Source organism: Natrix helvetica (assembly GCF_964273705.1).
Source record: "Natrix helvetica genome assembly, chromosome: 3".
NCBI classification, from domain to species: domain Eukaryota; kingdom Metazoa; phylum Chordata; class Lepidosauria; order Squamata; family Natricidae; genus Natrix; species Natrix helvetica.
Window position 1 is genome coordinate 62,066,977 of NC_138549.1, and position 22,958 is coordinate 62,089,934.

The 22,958-nt window shown below is 43.0% G+C and overlaps 1 protein-coding gene across 3 annotated transcripts in view; it reads left to right on the forward strand.

Moving 5' to 3' along the window:
• FMO1 (flavin containing dimethylaniline monoxygenase 1) overlaps window positions 1-22,866 on the forward strand; it is a 43,482-nt gene extending 20,616 nt beyond the window's left edge. For all 3 annotated transcript variants that reach the window (XM_081948242.1, XM_081948243.1, XM_081948244.1), the window contains 4 exons: window positions 920-1,119; window positions 5,900-6,255; window positions 9,671-9,743; window positions 17,419-22,866. In XM_081948242.1, the coding sequence (XP_081804368.1) occupies window positions 920-1,119; window positions 5,900-6,255; window positions 9,671-9,743; window positions 17,419-17,761 (972 nt within the window). In that variant the 3' untranslated portion in view covers window positions 17,762-22,866. The remainder of the gene's footprint in view (window positions 1-919; window positions 1,120-5,899; window positions 6,256-9,670; window positions 9,744-17,418) is intronic.
• The last annotated feature ends 92 nt before the right edge of the window (window positions 22,867-22,958 follow it).

A 22,958-nucleotide genomic window follows, 5' to 3' on the forward strand; every position in this document is an offset into this window, starting at 1 on the left:
GTTGGTTGTTCTCCCAAACATTGTGGTGCAACAGTTGTGGCATCTCCATAAATTGGGTTTTTTAAAATTGGTACTGAGTTAATCTTCCTGTCATGTACCTCTATATGTCACTTTTTCTATTATTATTATTATTATTATTATTATTATTATTATTATTATTATTATTATTATTATTATTATTATTATTATTATTATTATTCTATTATAATAAGAGTTATTTCTCTTTTGTAATTATAAGCTGCTCAGAGTTGTTAAGTTGGGCAGCCTCAAAACTGAAATTCATCAGTCAAAATATTGGCCTTTCAGAAAACCATGATGTTTTGGCTCATCTCCCAGGCAATAGGGCCTGGATGTTAATTTACTGTAGCTTTGACATGTATATATAAATTACATGGGGAAAGTTGATATTTTATTGTGGCCTCAGCTGGCGTGTGTGTGTGTGTGTGTGTGTGTGTGTGTGTGTGTGTGTGTGTATTGGATATTTCTTTTACTTAGTGGGCACAGTTAGATGGATATTGGCAGGCCATAATATAGCCAGCAGAATTAAAAGAACCAGGTGGGCACTTAGAAGAAGTACCGCAAGCAGTTCTCAGACCTGTCTCAACCCAGCAAGAAGTCTGGAATTTATCTACATAACTAATGCCTTTCAAGAGGGTCAGCCCTACATGGGTTAATGTTATTTATGAAGCTTTATATCACCTCAATTACAATTGGCATTAAGCACTTCATGGCCTAACATTATATTGTACATAATATGGGAGAGAGACAATGAGTGAGTGAGTGAATACAAGTTCTCATTGTACGAGTCCCAAACCTAGACTGAGATAACACTTTTAAATATTTTTGTGTGAGGTATAGATATGACTTAAGATTGTTGACTATATCAGGCTACTGCTCTATTTTCATTTTCTATTTTTAGGTGATGATCAGCACAGAAAGAGGTGCTTGGGTATTGAGCCGTGTTTTTGATAATGGCTACCCTTGGGACATGGTGTTCCTAAGTCGTTTTTTGAATATTATCCGAAATAGCCTTCCTGGACGTATCACAACGTGGATGATTGCAAACAGAATGAACCAGTGGTTTAACCATGCAAACTATGGCATAATTCCCCAAGACAGGTACTGGGAATAAATTGGAGGCTAAAGACGGGTAGATAATAAAGTTTGTTTCTTTGTTTGTTTACAAAATGTATATTGTAACTATACTGAATTCTACTTTATAGTGCAATATTAATGCAATATCGGGTTTTCAATTCAATTGTATATAATGTGAAGGATGTGCGTTTGTGTTTCATTTTTATAGTTATAATGTATACTGAAGATGACATTTTATTTCATTGTATGAGGTACAAATAAACTAAACCATTGTTGCCAATTCACACATGCCAATTCAAGGCGGATTACAAGAATATAAAAACCTCATATAAAAAAACCAATAAAACTAATAAAGAGAGAATCATATAATAAATTAATATAATATAATAAAATAACCCCCCCCCCCCGTCCCACATCAAACAAGCTATTCATTGGGCTCTATCCCGCTCTGCGTTTCCCAGGCCCGCTGGCAGAACCAGGTCTTCAGTGCCTTCCGGAAGAGTACTAGAGTGGGGGCCATCCTAATATCTGGGGGAATGATGTTCCAGAGAGAATGAGTCAGCACGGAGAAGGGTGCAATTCAATTAAAATTGTTCTTCACATGCGCAGAACTAAAAACAAGATGGTGGTGGCAATGGCAGTGATGAGGGAACTGGTTCGGGGGCGTGGCAGGCCTGGGTCGCTGCCTGTTCCAGTGACCCAGTCTACCATACCATTACTGGTTTGGCCAAGTAGGAACCCAGCACTATTTATGTTCCTTCCCAATTTCCTTCTTCAGATTCTTGCCCTTTGTTTTAAAAAGATTAAGCTATTTATTTGTGAAGGAGAGAATGGCTGTTGACCTATATGTGACAAAGCCATTCCTCGCGCAAGAGGTTATGGATTGTACATATACAATATGTTATATAGCAGTGATGGCAAACCATTTTTGGCTCCAGTGCCAAAAGCAGGGGGAGTGCAGGGGGGTCATGCGCAGAAGTGCCATACCCATAATGCTATGCATGTGACACTCTCCCCGCCGCATGCATGTGCGTGCAACCAGCAATACCTCCCCTGCTTTTGGCAAGGTTTTTTGACTTCCAGTTTGTCCGTAGGGCCAATTTTCGACCTCCAGAGCCTTCCTGAAGGCTCCAGAGGGTGAAAAACGGCCCTACAGCCAAACTGGAAATCTGTTTCCGAACTTCCTGTTTGCCCATAGGGTTGGTTTTTCACATTCAGGAAGCTTCAAGGGCAGTTCCTCGTGTGCCCTAACAAATGGCTCCGCGTGCCACCCATGGTACACATGCCATAGGTTCACCATCATGGATATATAGTCTCCATTCAAAACATGAATATTAAAGGGGACTCAAGGGTTTACATTATTTTGTTGAATTACTATGCATTCCTTGCCTTGAGCAGATTCGCCTCAGTCTTTCAGCACAAGGCAGCCCTCTTCTGGAGACAAGCAGACCAATTTGCTAATTAAAGATGTACTGTACAAATCTATCTGTAATTAACAAGATAGCAAGCATTTTAAATTCTAGATTTGAGAGGTTTTTCTTACATAATGCTTAAAGCTTCTCTCTGAATGTACAATTTTCCTAAGCCGGGGTCCTCAAACGTTTTAAATAGGGGGCCAATTCATGGTCCCTCAGACTGTTGGAGGGATGGACCAGCTGTCTGGGTGTGGCTAGGTGGTCATGTGACTGGGTGGGTGTCACTAGGTCATGTGACTAGGACTAGGCCAATTTGACAGTCCATTGAACAATGCTCCTAGGGGTGTTTTATTTGCTTTTGTTTGCATATTGCTCTTTTGGTTGCCTTTTCTTTTTATTAGATCATTTTTTCAGTTGTTTAGGAGTCTAGTGATTCACTTTAGAAACTCAGTTTTGCAGCAATTCTTCTCAGCCCCAAGGAGCTTGAGAAATATCCCTCCCTCCCTATCTATCTAATCTATCTATCTATCTATCTATCTATCTATCTATCTATCTATCTATCTATCTATCTATCTATCTGTGACATGTGGTGAGGTTTATGGCTGGTGAGGCTGGTGACATCATCAGGAAGGCGGGGAATGGGACGTGTACTGGAGGCTCAGGATGCTTCAGCCTCCAACACACGTGATCCCATTCCCCGCTTCCTGAGTGTGCTCCGCCGGCTCGCGTTCCGCAGTCCTCAAAAGCGACTGAGGAACGACGAGAACCTTCCTGCCTCTGCTGGACTTTGCGCACTCCTCGCGACTGCATATTGCAGTCGCGAGGAGCACGCGAAATCCAGCAGAAGCAGGAAGGTTCTCATCGTTCCCCAGTCGCTTTCGTTCCTTCGTCATCCGGGAGCACCAACAACATTTCTGCCTCCGCCCTCCACAGCTCCCAGGCGTGCCCGGACGGAAGTAGCCAGAATGGCACCGAGGCAGTCCGGCGGGTGAGCAACCAAGGATCAGGCTGCCTCGCTCGCTCTTTCGTCTGCCCGGACCGCCTCGGCGCCATTCTGGCTACCTCCGTCCAGGCGCGCCTGGGAGCTGCGGAGGGCGGAGGCAGAAATGTTGTTGGCGCTGCCGGATGACGAAGGCACGAAAGCGACAGTCGCTTTCATGCCTTCGTCATCCGGCAGCGCCGACAACATTTCTGCCTCCACCCTCCGCAGCTCCTGGGCGCGGCTGGACGGAGGTAGCCAGAATGGTGCCGAGGCAGTCCGGTGGGCGAGCGACCGAGGATCAGGCTGCCTCACTCGCTCTTTCGTCCATTCGGACCGCCTCGGCGCCATTCTGGCTACCTCCGTCCAGGCGCGCCTGGGAGCTGCGGAGGGTGGAGGCAGAAATGTTGTTGGCGCTGCCAGATGACGAAGGCACGAAAGCGACTGTCGCTTTCGTGCCTTCATCATCCGGCAGCGCCCACAACATTTCTGCCTCCACCCTCCGCAGCTCCCGGGCGCGGACGGACGGATGTATATAATATTATATATATATATTTGTTTTCGTAGATTTTCACGGGTGTAGGTATGCTGGTTTTGTTGTATTCGGGTCTTTTCCCGTGTAAGGTTGAGATTGTCTTTGCAACGTTTCGGCAGGATCTCACCTGCCATCTTCAAGCTGTGGGCTTAAAATGTGATCGGAGCTGCCGTCTTTCTGTAAGTCTTGGTGGGAGGGGATGGGGTGCTTGCTTTGTTTCAGTAAGTAGAATGATTGGTTGTGTGGTTGTATCATGATTGGTAGATTGGTGCTGATTGGTGCAGGCTGTGTGTGCATTGTTGTTTTGTATTTTAACGGCTTGGGTGGTGGGTGGTGTTCGTTTGTTGGCTAGGGCTGGTTTCCAGATGTTTGGTAGGCGGGAGGTATCATCACGTTTGTTCATGTTGTGGGGGTGTTTCTCTATTTCGATGGCTTCCATGATTATTCTCTTGTGGAGGTGTTCTGTTTTGGAGATTAACCTGGCTCCTTCAAAGTTGATTTCATGTCCTGTAGCTTTAAGGTGCTGGAAAAGGGAGGAAGTTTTTTCTTTTTTTCTTACTGCGTTCTTGTGTTCTGTGGTGCGTGCATTTATCCTTCTGTTTGTTTGTCCTATGTATATTGCTGGGCAGATTTTGCATGGTATTTTGTAGACTCCTTGGTTTTCTAGCAGGATTTTGTCTTTGGGGTTTCTTAAGATGTTGGCTATTTTTTGGTCAGTGGTGAAGGCTGTCCTGATATTGTGCTTGTGGAGAATTTTGCTGATTTTATCTGTGGTGCCTTTGGTATAAGGGAGGAGGGCGATGCCATTGTCCTGTTCTGTGTCTTGGTTTTTTTGGGGAGTCTCCTTTTGGATTAGGTTGGTGATTGTTTTTCTTTGGAATCCATTGGAGATTAATACATTTGTGAGTTTGTGTAATTCAGTTTCCAGGTGGTCTTTGTCGGCTAGGCATTTGGTTCTGGAGATGAGGGTCTTGGCTACAGAGTTGATCTGTGCAGGGTGGTGATGGGATTGTGCATTTAAGTAGCGGTTGGTGTGTGTTTTTTTCTGGTAGATGGTGTGTCCTAGGGAGCCATTAGGTTTTTTGTAGATTAGGACATCCAGAAAGGGAAGTTGGTTGTTTGCTTCTATTTCCATGGTGAATTGTATTTTGGGGTGTAGGCTGTTGAGATGTGTGAGGAAGTTGTCCAGTTTTTCTTTTCCGTGTGGCCAAATCACGAAAGTGTCATCAACATATCTAAGCCAGAGTTTGGGTTTGTATTCAGATTTGTCTAAGGCATTGGTTTCAAAATGTTCCATGTATAAGTTTGCAATGACAGGTGAGAGGGGTGATCCCATGGGTGCTCCTTCTATCTGTTTGTATCTTTGTCACCAACACATACTTCATCCATAATGGACAATGCAGGCCGTAGTTTGAGGATTGTAAGCTATGCTAGAGAAGAGCAGAGGTTTGCAAACTCCACTTCTTTTATCTTGTTTAAGAGAGAGATAAATGAATTTTCCCCTCACCATATTACTAGATCTCTGGGTCATCTAATGGAATTAATGGGCAAGAGGTTTGGAAAACGTCAAAGGAAATACATCTTTACATCATGCTAGTGGACTTTATTTGTACAAGCTATTACCATTAGTTTAGCCAGCCTAGAACATGCACATGCACGCACACAAACATATGCATTCTTGGAGGGTAACTTTACTAGCCACTAACTATTCATAGTTAAATGAATGAAAATTCCAGACTCTGAGTCAAGGGGAGAATGTCTTTCTCATAACTTTCTCCAATAAGAATGATCTGTAAAAATGCTGAAAAGAAAAGATAATCCAGGGGGTATCTCCTTTGCCTGCAATTTACTAATTGCATTTATTTTTCTTCCTAGGAGTGTGATGAGAGAACCTGTATTAAATGATTTACTTCCTTCATGCATTATCACTGGAAAGATCTCTATTATGCCTGCAGTCAAAGAGTTCAAAGAGAATGCTGTTGTGTTTGTCAATGCTCCCACTGCAGAGGAAGTAGATATTGTTGTCTTTGCTACTGGATACAAAGCTTCTTTTCCCTTCATTGATGAATCAATCCTCAAGGTTGAAAACCGTCATGCTTCCTTGTACAAATACATCTTTCTTCCTCAACTAGAGAAACCAACACTAGCCATTATAGGCTTCATCAAGCCATTTGGTGCAATCATGCCAGTGGTGGAAATCCAAGCACGTTGGGCCACACGTGTCTTTAATGGTATGTAGATTGAGTTGCAATCCTCTAATGCAGGGGTGTCAAACTCACGGCCCGCAGGGCGGATGCGTCAGGTGCTGCCCCTGCCCCTGCCTGGTTAGGAGAAGGTGGAAAAAGTCCCAATATGTCATGTGATGCTGCCGTGACAACACAAATTTGACACCCCTGCAGTCTAATGAGTCCTTGAGCATATCTATTTTATATCAAAATGCTGCTGGACAACAGAGTGATGATATAAACTAAATTAGGTATTGTTTGATAGTAACTAACTTCTCAACAAGAGTTACCAGCCTGCTTTCAGAAATACCCCTGCTCAATACCATCATAGATAAACTGTAGATAACCAACTCAGCCAAGGTCATTACTGACAATGCTGTTACTATCATATCTCCAATCTTAAAACTGTAGATAACCAGCTCAGCCAAGGTCATTACTGACAATGGTATTACTATCATATCTCCAATCTTAAAACTGTAGATAACCAGCTCAGCCAAGGTCATTACTGACAATGGTATTACTATCATATCTCCAATCTTAATAATTAACTCCAAGTAGCCCCCTTCTGAAACACTAACTAGATCCATACTTGCTTGTCCTTAACAGAGTGGTTACATCCTCTATCTTTTTATATTTTTGACTTAGATGATATCCCCTTGTTGTTTAGTTTTTGAAACTATCCTACTTTATTAATCTGAGATTATTCATTACAAACTTGTGTTCATCTTGTGTGCTGTTTGGAGATTCAAGGGGCCTATTCTAATTTCATAGTATTCCCATTCAATTTCCAGAATAACTTCCTTTCCAAAGATTGCACCCATTGCATGCTTCAGATGACTTGAGGCACAAACCCCTTCTCACTTCTATTCTTTAAAGCCATTTGTTTACTTTATCCCTTCACTCTCTTTTTTTTTTGAAAAAGTTTTATTGGTTTTTACAAATTTTTTGAAGGAAAAGGGGTAAAGAAAGGGTATAGAAAATTTTGACAGCTACATCATGCGGGGGAGGGTAATCCCCCCAAATCTCGTAACTTTTACAAAAAAAGGTAGAAAAAGCATCAACATTTGAGTAGATATTAGCAGTTTTGATTTTACATTAAATCATCAGTGTATTCAATCATTTTTTGTGTCACTTCCAAAAATCACATTGTAACAACAATTGCAATAAAGTTTCAATTCATTTTTGTGACCTGAGTCTTCTCAGTGTTGGATCCTCCCCCCTGTCTTCTGGCAGAGCCTCAGCCCCTCCCTCCTTCATATCTTGTGTACCATCCCCTGTTTCGTCTAGAAGAGCATTATGTTTTTTAATGAAAGCCTCCGCATCCACCACTGTGTTAATTCTAATTCTACTGCCCTCCCAGAAAATCAACATACCTTCTTGCAATAACCACCTGAACCAGACCCCTTTATTATATAATTTTTTTGCTAAAGAGGAATATTTCTTCCTCTTATCTCTTACTTTCTTTGGGATCTGTTTAAGGATGGTTATTTCTTTGTCTTTATATTTTAGTGGTCCCACCCTTTGGGCACCTAGGACCTCATCTCTTGTGGTCTTTCTAAGAAATTTAACATGGACTTCCCTTGGAACATTGTGTGTTCTAGCATATACTGAATTAATCCTATAAATCAGGTCAATATCCCACCAGAGCTGTTGTTTGTCTCTGTTGATGTATTCTGCGAATATTGTGGTCATAATCTCCTTAAGGTCTTCATTCTCAGTTTCTGGCAGATTTTGAAACCTAAGGAAAAAAGACATCCTTTCGAATTCCATTTTTATTATGTGGTTTTCAAATTCTACGTTCCCCCTTTGGATTGTCCTAACCTCCTCCCTCATCCCAACCTCACCCTCCTCCAGTACACCTATTCTCTGTTTATTTTGTGTGGCTTGTTGTTGCATTTCTCTGAGCTGCTCATTTAAGTCTGTCAGTTGTTTTTTTCAGTTTGTCCTGTCCCTTTAAAAGAGATTGAAGCATCTGGTGGATGGATAAGTCCTTTGAACTCTCTTTGGGGGCTTTAGGTTGTAGAAATGACCCCAATTGTGACTGTTGAATAATCGGACTAGATGTAAAAGATGTCGGGGCCGAAGAAGCCTTACCAGGCGGTAATTTTTTAGGACCCATCATAAAGCTCAGAGATAGTTATAAATCTATACAAAGAAATGGCGTCTGTGGAAAAGCACAACCAGGAGAGATCACGAGGCAGGCAAACCCAGAAGGGAATATTAGTCTTCCAGTGCAGCTCTTAGCCAAATAGTTAAGTCCAATATCCAAGATCCAAGGGAAGTATATAATAAGAGAGGGTCCTAGAGGTCTCTGGGGTGGAAAATAGTTCAAAGCCAGAAAATCTTCCAAAAGGGGAATCTCATTCATGAAGTCAAAGAAGAAGGAGGAAGTTGGCCATCTTGGCTCAGCTTCCACAGGAGGTCAGGAAACAACAAGTCCAAAGTTCTCATAACTGGTTTAAAAAAAGATCAACTCAGCCATCCTCTCTCTTGCAATTGTAATGAAAAATCATCCTCCCATTTTTTAAGGGAAGTGAAAGTCAGTTTTTAGCTCTCTCTCCTCTGAGAGGGAGAAATGTTACAAATGCTGCTTTTCCGAGGGGGGTGGAATCCCCCCCCTCCAATCTTAAACTCTTCCGAAGATTGAAACAGAGTTTTAACAAGACTGCAGTTCATCAATTGAGTAGATTAACAAAAGACTTGGGGAGACTTCCCACCTCACCGCACTTCAGCTGTAGCCTTCAAATTGATTATTTCCTTCCAGGCTCCGCTCAGCGAAGACGCGCGGTGACATGCAGCGCCGCCGTACACACCCCACACTTCCCGGCTCCTGGGGTGAAGCTGGAGACCCCCCTGCGGCCGCCGCCAATCCAGGGGGTCCCAGCAAGCTGCCCTGCAGCAGCGCCCCCCCCCAAGGCACCCTGTGCTCCCAAAGGGAGCCCACCGAAAAGGCGAGCAGCGGACGCACACGTCCGTCGCCCTCGGGGACCGGAAGTCATCTCTCTATCCCTTCACTCTTGTTTGCAGAGTTGAGTTCTAGGAGGAGGAGGATCCAATTCCCCAAATCAGAGGTGGCATCTTGTTTCATTTCTCAGTGTCATGATGGTGGGGGCTGTTTTTATGATTAAGGTGAAATTAGTAGTAGGGAGCCTTGGGGTGGCAACTTACAGCCATTTCAATTCTTAGAATATATCTCTAAGGAAAACAACTATACCTTCAAGTATAATTTAAATACAATTACAAGATACTCTCATGTTCATTTCCAGTTGGGCATTTTTTTATTTGATACATCTTCTTTGAAAGACAGACAGACAGTTTTTTGTTTGGTAATAATCTTCCATTAAAGTTATCATTTACTTGCTTTGGAGCAAAAAAACAACAACTTTCTGAAATATTGCTGAAACATTCTCTCTCCTTTCAGGTCTGTGTAAATTGCCTCCACCCAAAACCATGATGGAAGAAATCAATGAAAAGAAAAAAAACAAAGTCAATTGGTAAGTCCTTTTATGTAATAAAGACCATACTGGACCAAATCTCCTTGGCTGGAAAAAAATGCACTATAATTATTAGCTGACCAGCTTCCAGCACATGTTTGATATTCAGAAAACACTAAAAAATGTATACAGTGTAAACATTGATTGCTAACTTTTTGTACTGTATGGCAGATAAACAATCTAATCTAATGAGCCATGGTGGCACAGTGGTTAGAGTGCTATACTGCAGTACTGCAGGTTACTTCTGCTGACTGCTGGCTGTCTGCAATTTGGCAGTTCAAATCTCACTAGGCTCAAGGTTGACTCAGCCTTCCATCCTTCTGAGGTTGATAAAACGAGGACCCAGATTGTTGGGAGCAATATGCTGACTCTGTAAACTGCTTAGAGAGGGCTGTAAAAGCACTGTGAAATGGTATATAAATCTATCTGCTATTGCTAATCATAAACTAAAGCTGCTTTAAATGAGACAAGAAGGAACTAATATCTCTTTGTAATGAACTAAGAGGAATTGGAGTGACATGGATAAAATCCTGAGCTAATAGCCCACTAGTTCAGGTCACATGGCTAAGCACTGGCAATATAGTTAAAAAAATTATTTCCATAAATATTAATTGACTTAAACCAGATTTAATCTTGTATACAGCCATTTCACCAGCAGCTTGATTTTAATTCAGTTTTATTAGAGGGCTAGCCCTTTAGAATGATCCTAGGGCCTGGGGAGGGCAAAAATGAGTGAAACCAGGCCTGTTTTTCACAAAAACGGGGCTGCTTTTGCCCTCCCAAGCCGCCAGGAACACTCTGCAGGCCTCCCAAACCCTCTGTATGCCCCATTTTCATGAAAAACAGGCATGCAGAGGGTTCGGGAGGCCTGCAAAGTGCTCCTAGGGGCCCTGGAGAGCAAAAGCTTTTTAAAAAGAATTTACCTCTTCAAAATCTTGGTGCGTCTTATACTCTGGTGTGTCTTAATAGTTGGGAAAATACAGTTTATTTTCATTTCATGGTGGCATCTAAACCTAGTAGATTAAAGATATTTGCTTGGGAAAGCTTGCAAAGTGCGGTATGATTGCTGACTTTCATGATACCATTACAAGGCTCAAAAGGGAGAAAATTAGCTTTAAATCAAGGATAATAGCAGGCAGTATTTCCAATCAGTAAACAGATGCGGTCATAGCTCAGAAGAATACAGGGTTAGACCTCACTTAGCAATATTCGTAGCATTCAAAGTTACAGCAATGTAAAATAAATCAGCTTTGTGACCAATCCTTGCATTAATGTGCTCCACAACTGATTTCTGACAAGCACAGTTAATGGAGAATGTAGAAATAAAATCACAAGTCACAGTCATGTAATATCTCATTTATCACTTACGGTGATTTGCCAAACAACTGAATGGGAAGTGACATCATAAGCCTGTTGCAGTCATTTGATTTTTCACTTAGCAACCACAGTGGTTAATGACAGAATTGCCAGTCCCAATTGTGATAATTAAGTACGGTCTATGGCAGGGGAGTTAAACTCACATCGTCACGTTGTCATCACAGGACGTATCGCTACTTTTCCCTCCTTCGCTAAAACGGGGACGTGTGTAGCCAACGTGTGATGCATCTGGCCCACTGGCCATGAGTTTGACACCAATCAATCATGAGTTTACATCAAACAATCTTTACAATAGATCTTGTTTAATGACCACAATTGGGACCAGAAAATTGGTCATGAAGTGAAGTGCCTGCTAACCACAACTACACTTATAATCTTTCTTCAGCTTTCAATTGCTTTACAGAACTGCAAAGTCATATAGGCAGGTATTGGTCACGAAGTTATTTTTTCATCCTCATTGCAACTGCAAGCAGATTCTAAGTAAGTCAGTCATTAAATGAAGACTACGTGTAGGAACAGTTTCTTCATGTGATATCTCGAATTTTGCATGCAGATTTTGTCCATTTTCTGGAGCAATCAATATATGAACCAATTTCTTGATTAGAATTATGCTTGTAGCTCAAAAAAGGGATAAAATAATAAATAAAACTGGCTCTCCTGGGACCACTTCAAATCTTTTGATTTTCTAGGCTAGGGCAAATCATCATAATTAAATCACAAAGCACTTGTTTTGCAGGCAGGTCACATAAAAAAATTGATGGAATGTCCAACTTTTAATGTATCTTAAATGGAAGGAGTGAATCTGCTTAAACCATAATATAGTACAAAATATTAGGACACCTGAACTGATGGATTGATTCTCCTTTCATTGGCCAGCGTTACTAGAATGTCTAGTAGCCTTTACAAAGCTGACTTTCATTATGTCAAAGGGCATACAAATCCGTCTTTAAAAAGGTTCTACAAAGGAGCACAGTTGTTAGATCTGGGCAACGAGAGAACAGACTGCGGACACGAAGTGACTTAACAGCTCTTTATTAGTAGTAGTAGTGATCCAGCTTGCTCTGTGGCTGGAGGGTTCCCCTTTTATAGTACTCGGGTACGCCTCTCGACCAATCAGAGCGACTCCTGTTTCCCGCTGTAGCAGCGGACCAGATAGGAGACTTCCTCCGATATATGTTAATATCTAACACCCCTCCCCTCCTAGACGGAACGTTGCGGTTAATAACATAGTCCTTTAGGTACGTTGGTGTTTGCCTTACTCGGGAGGAGCGTCTCAGTTCGGGTTGGTTAGAAGTGGTTGCAGGATCGGATGCTTTCTCTGCTTCGCGTTCGGGGGGTTTCGTGCTTTCATTGCTTGGGCGTTCCGGGGTCTGCTCGCTTATGTTGCTTGGGGGTTGCTCTGCTTCGTGCTCGGTCTCTTGTTCTGACCTGGGCTCGCAGATGTCGTAGTTCTCTGCGTTGGGGCTCTCGAGTGGCTGACTTTGCATTGGTAGGTAGCTCTCGTCCTCGGTTCGTAGATCTGAGTGTGCTAGGCGACCCCGAAGTTGATCGATGTGCCTTTTCCAATTCCGCCCATCTTCCAGTTCCAACAGATACGATCATGGACCCGTGATACCTATGACCCTTGCCGGCATCCACAATGTCCCCCCTGCATAGTTGTGGGCGTATACTGAATCCCCTATGCTAAAATTCCGAATTTTGCTTGTGGAGTCTGGGGGTGCTGTGGCAGAGTAATTTGGGTGAAGACGGTCCAGGTGAGACCGTAGACGGCGGCCCATGAGTAGCTCAGCGGGGCTCCTACCCATCGTTGCGCTGGGAGTAATGTGTTGGATTAATAGGTAATGGTCAATGCGTGTTTGCCAATCACCTGGACCCATCCTAGCGAGGGCCTCTTTTGCGGATCGCACCATTCTCTCCGCCTGTCCGTTTGATGCCGGATGGAATGGCGCGATGAGGGCATGCCGAATTCCCTGACCTGCTAAGTATGTTTCGAATTGCATGGCCGTGAACTGGGGCCCGTTATCGGATACCAGGAGGTCGGGCAGGCCATGAGTGGCGAAAAGTCGCCGTAGAACCTTAATGACTGCCTCTGCCGTGGTTGAAGTCATTAGGACTACTTCTAGCCATTTGGAGTATGCATCCACAACTATAAGGAACGTCTGACCTTGAACTGGCCCTGCGAAGTCGATGTGTATTCTCGACCAGGGTGCTTTCGGCTTTTCCCATTCTGTGGCGGGCGCTTCCGGGGGTGCTGGTCTCGATTCTTGGCATGGATCGCAAGTGGCCACCCACTCCTCTATCTCTTTATCCATGTTTGGCCACCAAACGTAACTTCTCGCTAACGCCTTCATCCTAACGATCCCCGGGTGCCCAACATGTAATGCATCTAACACATTTCTACGTAATGCATAAGGAATAACAACTCGATCCCCCCCATAATAAACAACCTTGTAACACTGAGAGTTCGTCCCGTTTTGACCAAAACACTTTGAATTCCGGGCCCACGTTTCCCTTCGGCCACCCCCTCCAAACCCAAGTTTGAACTTACTTTATTAAATTGTCTTTAGAGGAGAACCTTGCAACGTCGCAGGAAGAGACCGGTCCAGAGTCCAAACAGTCAATGAGCAATACCGGTACTTCGGGAGTGGGGTCTGGCAGAAGGTCAGGTAATGGGCAACGGCTGAGTGCGTCTGCATGTCCAAGAGTGGAGCCCGGTCGATGAATTAACTTGTAGGAGTACGCCGCCAGGAAAACAGTCCACCTGGTCATGCGTGGAGAAAGGGAGACCGGAGTGGGGCGGTTTCCCGCCAAAAGTCCCAACAGCGGTTTGTGATCTGTGATTAGTTCAAAATCGCGGCCGTAGAGGTATTCGTGGAAACGTTTTACTCCAGCTACAGCAGCTAATGCTTCCCTGTCCATCTGGCTGTAGTTCCTTTCGGCCGATGAAAGAGTCCTAGAGTAGAATGCGATGGGTGCTTCTCTTCCGTCTGGCATCCGGTGGCTAAGGACTGCACCAACTCCAAAGGGTGATGCATCGCAGGTCAATACCAGCGGTAGGGTCTGGCTGTATTGGACTAACAGCGAGTCAGTGGTGAGCAGGCGCTTTACCCCGGCAAAAGCTGCTGCTTCGGATCGTCCCCATTTCCATGGTGTGTTCCTCTGGAGTAGACGGTGTAGTGGCTCAGCAATGGTCGCCTTCTGTCTCAGAAAAACGCTGTAGAAGTTAAGTAGTCCGAGGAAGGCCTGCAGCTCGGTCTGATTTCGTGGTGTGGGGGCGTCCTGGATCGCCTTAATTTTCTTTGAAGTGGGGTGTATTCCCTGACCATCGATTCTATAACCCAGGAATTCTACGCTAGGCACGTTACTTTGGCATTTTTCCTTTTTTAGGCGGAGACCCTTTTCTCTGATTCTGGCCAAAACAGTTCTGACTCTTTTATTTAATTGCTCCTCATTTGCAGCGGACACCAAGATGTCGTCAAAATAAGGGACGACTCCCGGTATCCCTTGCAAAAGTCGTTCCATGACGCTCTGGAACAATCCTGGAGCAATACTCACACCGAATTGTAGCCGGTTGCATTTGAATGCTCCTCTATGCGTCAATATAGTTTGGGCCTCCGCTGTGGCGCTATCTACGGGCAACTGCTGGTAAGCTTGAGCCATGTCTAATTTAGCAAATACCTTTCCTGGCCCCAACGAGTGCAATAAGTGCTGTACTACAGGCACAGGATATGCGCTTTGTTGTAGTGCGACATTAATTGTGCATTTATAGTCCGCGCAGATGCCGACTGACCCATCAGGCTTGACTGGGGTCACGATGGGAGTTTCCCAACGCGCGTGATCCACCGGCTCAAGGACTCCTTGCTCTACTAATTTATCTATCTCCTTATCTATTTTTGGGCGGAGTGCAAAAGGCACTCGTCTCGGCTTAAGTCGGATTGGCGCCACTTTGGGGTCTAAATTAAATGAGATTGGTTTACCCACATACTTACCAAGACCGGGGCTGAACACATCCTCGAACTCCTTAAATATCTGCTCAGCGCTGCTGTTCTCCACGGCGTTTATTCCGGTGACTTCTAACCCCAAGGATTCAAACCAATCTAGTCCCAGAAGGTTCTGCAATGGCGCGCTGGTGATGGTCACGGGCAGCTGGGCTACGATGTCCTTGAAACGGATCTGGAATGTGCCTTGGCCCACGATGGGGACTCGGTTCCCCTGGTAGTCTCGAAGCAGGATGTCTGGAACGCGTAGTTGGCTCTTTTTGAGGCTAGGGATAGCCTGTTTCATGGATGCCCATGAAATGATCGTCAGGGACGATCCTGTGTCAACTTCCAGCTCGCAAGGTGAGCCCTCCAAGAGGACTGTGACTTTCAGCTTTTTAGGCCGCTTGGTGCGGACCTGACTTATTGTGGTGAGATACGTTCGCAACTCCTCTCTCTGGGTCAACTCTATTTCAGCATCTGTATCCTGAAAATACTCTTGTTGAGCATCTTGATAGAACGCTCTTTCAGCTCTTTGTGTGTACTCTCTCTGGGGATACGCTCGCTCAGCTCTTTGGGAATTTTCTCTCTGGGTAAACACTTGTGGATTTCTCTCTGGGCGCCCTTTTTGATTTCGCCAAGCCCCTGGGTTGGGCTTCTGTTGGCGGTACATAGGTGGCTGCCGTGAGGCAGGGACTTTGCTCCGGCACACTCGTGCGATGTGCCCAAGTTTGTTGCAGTGCGAACAAACAACGTTCCTGAACCTACAGGTAGACCTGGGGTGATTCCCTCCACAGCTTGCGCAGGGCGGCAAACGGAATCCGGGTCTCCCCCCTGGCCTCAAGTGACTGCTCCGCATCAGGTGACTGTCCTCGAACTCGGGATCCTCGTAGTCGGGGCTTGTGTCCTCGTAGTGAACTCTGGTTTGCCTTGGTGCTGGCTGGTTTACGCTGAAACCGCGTTGTATGGTTACCGATGATTTCTCCGCTGACTCTGACGCTCTTGCTTCGTTTAGAGCTATCTGTAGGGTTAAATTTGGGTTTGCCAACAGCTTCTTTTGTAGTGAAATGTCTCTTAACCCACAGATAAGCTGTGCTAAGATATGCTCGTCCAGATCCCTGAACTCGCAGTGAGTTGCTGCTTTTCGCAGGGCTGCAACATATTGGTTGATTGATTCTCCCGCTTTCTGGTTCCGCGTGTTGAATTCCTTGCGGCAAACGTGGCGGGAAGGTTTTGGCGCGTAATGAGTCTGTAGAGTCTGTTGCAACGCCGTCCATGATACTGCCTGTATCGGAGTAGGCGCGGTGAGGTCTCTGGCCGTGTTGAAGACTTCTTTCCCGCAGTAGCCGAGGAAGATGTTTTTCTTCCGGGCGTCGGTGATCCCCCTGTATTCGTTCGCTTCGAGAAAACACTCGAAACGAATCATGAAGGCTTCCCATTCGTCGTTCGCTGGGTCGAATGGAGCGGGGGGAGTGTGCATCGCCATCTTCTCTCGTTCGAATTTGCCGCGCTGTGGTGACCTGAGATGGCTGCCGGAATTTCTGCCGAATTCCTAGGCTGGATCAAATCCGGAGATTCTGGAGTAGAGATCTTCATCCTATCTGTCTCTCAATCCCATCCTCGTCACCAATGTTAGATCTGGGCAACGAAAGAACAGACTGCGGACACGAAGTGACTTAACAGCTCTTTATTAGTAGTAGTAGTGATCCAGCTTGCTCTGTGGCCGGAGGGTTCCCCTTTTATAGTACTTGGGTACGCCTCTCGACCAATCAGAGCGACTCCTGTTTCCCGCTGTAGTAGCGGACCAGATAGGAGACTTCCTCCGATATATGTTAATATCTAACAACAGTAGTCCTCACTTCTAAACAGAAGCAGCCTCTCTTCTTCATTTGGAGGTGCTCCAGGGCCTCCCTCACAATCTGGATTCACATTTTGATTGCTGGAAGATATTTTCTGTGTGCAAAAAAGCCCCTTTCAAATACTGGAAAAGCTGGTTGAAATTGTACTGCCTTTATACTTCAGCAAGGTGAATTGTGTCACCCCTGCAGTATGAGGCAAATAATAGTATCTCAAATGTTGCTAAGGTTTATTTTTAATCAGAAAAGCAAATAAATGGTATTTCTGTTCATCTAAATTAAATCATAACAATTACAATATGTTGTCTCCAAACAGATTTGTAGAAATTTTAAGTTTTGGAGGAAGCTAAATATTAAAGATCCAGAGTCCCCAAGAAAAAGGACAGAATTTTCAATGTCAGGTTGTGTATTTAATTTACTAATTGTACGTATTTCCTGTCTCTTCCTTTGTGCTATTCGATTCAGGTTTGGCTTGACCTTTGATGAAGTCCTGAAGACAGATTGCCTTGTGTACTGCGATGAACTTGGTTCCTTCATTGGTATAAAGCCTAGTGTGCCAGCTCTACTTCTCAAAGATCCCATACTAGCGATGAAGATTTTCTTTGGCCCCTGCTCTCCCTACCAGTATCGTCTGACTGGACCAGGAAAGTGGAATGGGGCTAGAAATGCCATCCTCAACCAGTGGGAACGAGTCCTGAAGCCCATAAGAACCCGAGTTGTGGAAGATTCCTTAAATTGCTTCTCTTGCCTATTGAAAGGGTTTGCCCTATTTGTTATTTTGGTTGGAATTTACCTTAGTTTCAATTAGTTTTTGCAGACCACTTTGGAACGACCAATGTGCAAATTTCTCTTTTTAAAAAGGACATACTACTCCAAGTACCTCTTCAAAAAGTTAGAATTCTCTAAACGTTATTACAAAATATTAATTTTAAATGTGGTCTTGACCAGATAACTCCAATAACTTGACCAGATCAGATTAATTACATTTGATTTTACTTAAAAGTAAAAGAAGATGTAAATGTTGACCTGAACCAGTTAACTATTTTTTTTGAAGGGCAGCCTTGGTATGCCACCTGAAAGCCATCATCTAGTCTTCAGCTTTAGCCATGACATTTTCTTGAGTTTCTTATAGTCATTCAGGTAATATAAAAAGTCCTGCTAGAATATATAAAAGTTTCAATTAATTGATCTTTTTGTGACCATGTAAGTAGCTCGTGATTCCCGTTCCCCAAAAGCCAGTAATCAGACAATTGTGATTAATACTTATTGATAAACTTCCTTTTCTAATCCCCTGCAAAATCATTCAAATTCAACTCCACATTGTTTGAGTAAATTCCGCATTTCATGTGAAGGATCCCACTCTTCGTTCTAAAAGCAAAACAATTACATTGCTTTAGTTTGTTTTGCATTGCTCTTATTTCATCTGGTAATTCTAATTGCCTAAGAGGTTCCTATGCTTGTGCAGACTCTTCCTGCCTGTCAGCCTTTCAAGGTACCGTAACTCAGGCAGGAAAACAAAACATGAGTTCTAATGCTGCCTTTATTGTAAGGTTACAGTAAGAGAATCTTGCAAGTCTAAAAGCATTTTCCCCTTCCCTTGCTTTTACTTTCTACAGAATTAGAAAGAGTCCTTTTTGATATTTTTTTTCACCTGCATTCGTCATTTGGTCTCAAATTTTGTTTATCAGACAATTGTTTAGACTGCAGCTCTTCCTTCTGTCTTGCAAGGTTATTTTCACAGCCCATTACATCACCCTTCTAGTCAACACTTGAAAAAAATCAGAGGCTTTGGTGCATTTATATTACAGGTAGTCCTGGACGAATTGTGGTCATAAGTCAAAGGCTACTTGTATTGGAACTGCCAGATGAAACTTCAAGTCAGTATGAAACATTCCGATGTGAGTTACTGCCATGTTACTATGGCATCAAACACCTCTTCAAGGGCAAACATAGCCATTTCACAAAGTTTATTAACTATAGTAGTTAATGGCTTGAACTTACTGTTACCCTTTGTCTCTCTGCTAACTGTGTGTCATGTCTCATAATTCTGGATCCTCTAAGCATTGACTTTCCTTTTTTTTTAATCCATTCATTGATACCCTCATGATTTTAGGTGGGTTAGGACTTGGAGATGAGATGTATACTGTAAATCAGATGTAAAAATGGTAATTTCCTCTTAATAATAAGAACATAACAGCTCTGTCACATCAGGCTATAATGCAGCATTGTCTGGCACTTAGTGGCCAACTGGATGCATTTGCAAAGGTAAAAAGGTAACATCCAAAGGGGGTCCAAACCAATCTATCTTTGGTGTTCAAAGAGAGGTTAGAGTTCCATGCCAGTGTTGCAGATTTAAACCAATCAACTTGTTTTCATTTGGAAGGCTCCCATGCAGGAATTAACTTCTCCTTCAGAATCTGTGACCAATAACTGCACAACCCACCCACCCCCCATTGATAAGATGTCTTGTTTTGACTGCAAGAAAACCAGGCTAAGAGATTTGTTTGAATGTTGCCTTCATTTTAATTTTGCTTTGATGAATATAATAGTGTCCATTTACAGAGCTCATTAGAGAAAAACTATATATAAAAAGGTTAATTATGTTACTGGACATGCACTAACCAAGTCAGCCTCCCCAATCTACTACTCCCCAGATGTTTTAGACTATACCCCAAATCATTTTATAGAAGCAAAGGATTGTAGTCATTTAGCATTTGTGGTAGCAATATCTTCCTACTTTTAAGTAGCATACTTATTAATGCACTATTTACACACAAAGTGGTTTCCTATGTTTAGCTACCATATGCATATATGCTAATAGATACATATTTATTAATAAATATATTTTTTACGTTTGCAATGCCAGGACATTAATTTACTCCATAGGGCATTGTGCTATCTTTTGAAAGAATGGAAACTTGTAGAGAATACTGGATGACTCAGAACTTTGCTTTTAGCATTGCTGAACCTGATCCCTTGGGAAATGGTGTTGTCCCCAATTCGGGTCTGAGCCTGGTGCCAAAACCAATGATGGACTCCAGACACGAGGAGCAGGTTTTCTGATTGCTTTTTATTGGAGTACTCCAAGGAAAAGGGTTCCTCCCTGCCCCTGGCCTCTTCACTCTTCTTCTTCTGCTCACATGGCTTTAGCTATTGGGCATTCATTCTTCCAGTGTCCTTCCCTTCTGCATATAGCACACTGGTTGGGTCCCAAGGGGACCTTTCCTCTTCCATGCCCATACTACTTTCAGATTCCCTAAACTTCCACTCCTCGCCACCTCTTCCGGTATGTTCCCTCTTCCTCCCACCTTTTCCTGCCTAAGGGCTTCTGCTAGGAAGATAGCATTTCGGCAAGCCTTCTGAATTTCTTTCTTATTTCTTCTTACCCTCCATTAAACTATCTCAACCAATTCTGAGATGTCTTTCCACGACCTCCTGCTACTTTCTTCTAATATCCTCTGCTAACTTCCCTCTAATAATCATGTTTATCATTTTCTGATTGTTGCCTGTAATCCTGGTATATTCTTTCAAGAAAAGTCCTCAGGACTCTCATCTCTCTTTTGCCTTATTTCATATACTTTTACAAGAGTCTTAATTTAGAGAACTCCATTTTTGGATTCCATATAAGACTAAAGGCTGAAAATTTTGTAGCTCATGTTGTCCCCATCATCATCCAGATCCCATTCTGGCTCCGTGAGGGGGGCATTCACAGCGGCTGTCATTCTCATGCTTCTTCTTTCTTTCTTTCTTTTTTTCTTTCTTTCTTTCTTTCTTTCTTTTTTAACTGCCGCTCCATTGCTCTCCCCGCTCACCAGTCTCTATTTCTCTGGTGTTAAAAGGACACCCAGCAATGTCTGAATGTCTGCCCAAGTGGGGTTATGTGTCCTTATAATAGATAAGAACAGAGAGTGCATTTTCTCTGGGTCTTCCCTATAACTGGAATTTTGTTGCTTCTAGTTATAAAGGTCAGAAGTAGAAAATGATGTGTAAACTAGCATTCAACGTAATCTATTTCCTACCACTCTATTTTCTCTGAGTGAGCCTGCATCTCTGATTTTAGTTTTGAACGAGATTGGATGTCACAAGAGTCACTCACTGTTTGATTACGTTGTTTCTCACCCACCCACCCCGCCCTCTGAGATCTCTTTGTCTGGAGTGTTCCATTCCATGACTAAATAGGGGGTGGCAGACCAGTCTCAGAGTCTTCCAATTTAATGGGAGGAGCACTGGGTTTCTTTATAAGAAAGGGAATCAAAATAATTAACCCCTTTCACAGTCTGAGGATAAGGAGTCAACACACAAGCATTTATACATCATCATACTTACACATTTATCCTCCATTCAAACTGCTTGCATAAAAAATCCACATACAAATATTTCTTTTCATACTTTCTCCAGGCAAACTAATCATTATTATCATTATTTTAGGGAGCTTTCATAAGCCAATGAGCTCCATTTTTTCCAAATTCTTTTTTTAAAAGTAAAATAATAAATAATAATGTATTTTTGTTTATTGTTATTAGAGGGTCTTACTCCTCTCCCAAGTCTTGGAAATGACATAACATAGAAACAAGTATACACTATCTTCACACTCCTCTAACAGAAATGGACTATTAACAAGTTTCACAAATAAACTCAAATATTGTATGTCTGACTCTTTTGTTTCTGCAATATTGCTTTTTGTTGCTCAATAAGTCCCATATTATGAGGTACCTGAAATGGCCAAAATCACCTGGATTGTCGAAGGGAAGTTGAAGACAGACAGACATACAATAATGAGAAGAAGGCTGCCTTTGATCCCTATATCTAATCCTCCTAATATCTCAGATTGAGGCAAAATACAACCCACCGGCAAATCTTTGGGCAGCTTCCCTTTTGGCAACTCTGTCGCTCCTGGACTGGATGCCTTTTTGCTACCAGTTTCCCATTTCAAAGCTGGATCAGGTGGATTCTTCTTATCCCCTGGCACGTCTCCTGTCCAGTCCTTGTCTTTTTTTGCCTTTTACTTAGGGCTAGATCGCAGGCGGATACCCCTTATTTCCTGTCCAGTTCTTACCTTTTCTCGAAGTTTTGCCTCTTTCTGTTCCTCCACCGGTTCCTACTCCTTGCTTTCTTCAGGGCTTCAGCCTTTGAGTTCAATTAAGAAGTCACCAAGGATCTTACCAAGGCTGGACGTTCATTTAGACAGTGACTCATAACGTTCAATCAATCCACGCTTTGCATCAGTGAGACACACGGATCTCTGCATTACCCCTTGCTTTTCAGAGTACTCAATCACTGTCAAAAGACTCATGAGCCCTGAGGGCGGCTGGCAGTGAAGAAACACAAAGTCTTGGTCACTGACGGGGAGTTTTATTTCAGAGCAATCACACACCTTTCAGCCACTAAGTCTTACCTGTCCAGGGGCCCTCCTCTGGTAGTCTTTGGTGTCTTCCAATTGAATCCAGGCATGGAATCCCAGAACGAGCCCCCAGATTGTTGTCCCCAATTCAGGTATGAGCCTGGTGCCGAAGCCAATGATGGACACCAGACATGAGGTGCAAGTTTTCTGATTGCTTTTTATTGGAGTACTCCAAAGAAAAGGGGTCCTAGTCAAAAGGCCAAGAACCAAGAACAAAGGATTAAGTGAGCTTTATACATTTTCACTACAGAAGGAGGAGGGACAAGGTGAGATAATAAGAAATATCATCTAATAAACGTTTTAGTAATAATTCTACAATTTGTTCTATTGGTCTCTAGCTGTCCCATTACTAAACCTTGGCTAATTAATGCTCCAGGAGTTATCTAATAGAGATTTCATTTGCTGCAGACCATCTCCATTGCTAACTTTTGGCTGAGGTCTGCAAGTTTTCTAATAATTGTTACTTTTTATCAGCTTTCTAGCTGCCCATAATTGCTACAGGCTTTATATATATATATATATATATATATATATATATATATATATATATATATATATATATATATATATATATATATATATATATATATATATATATATATAT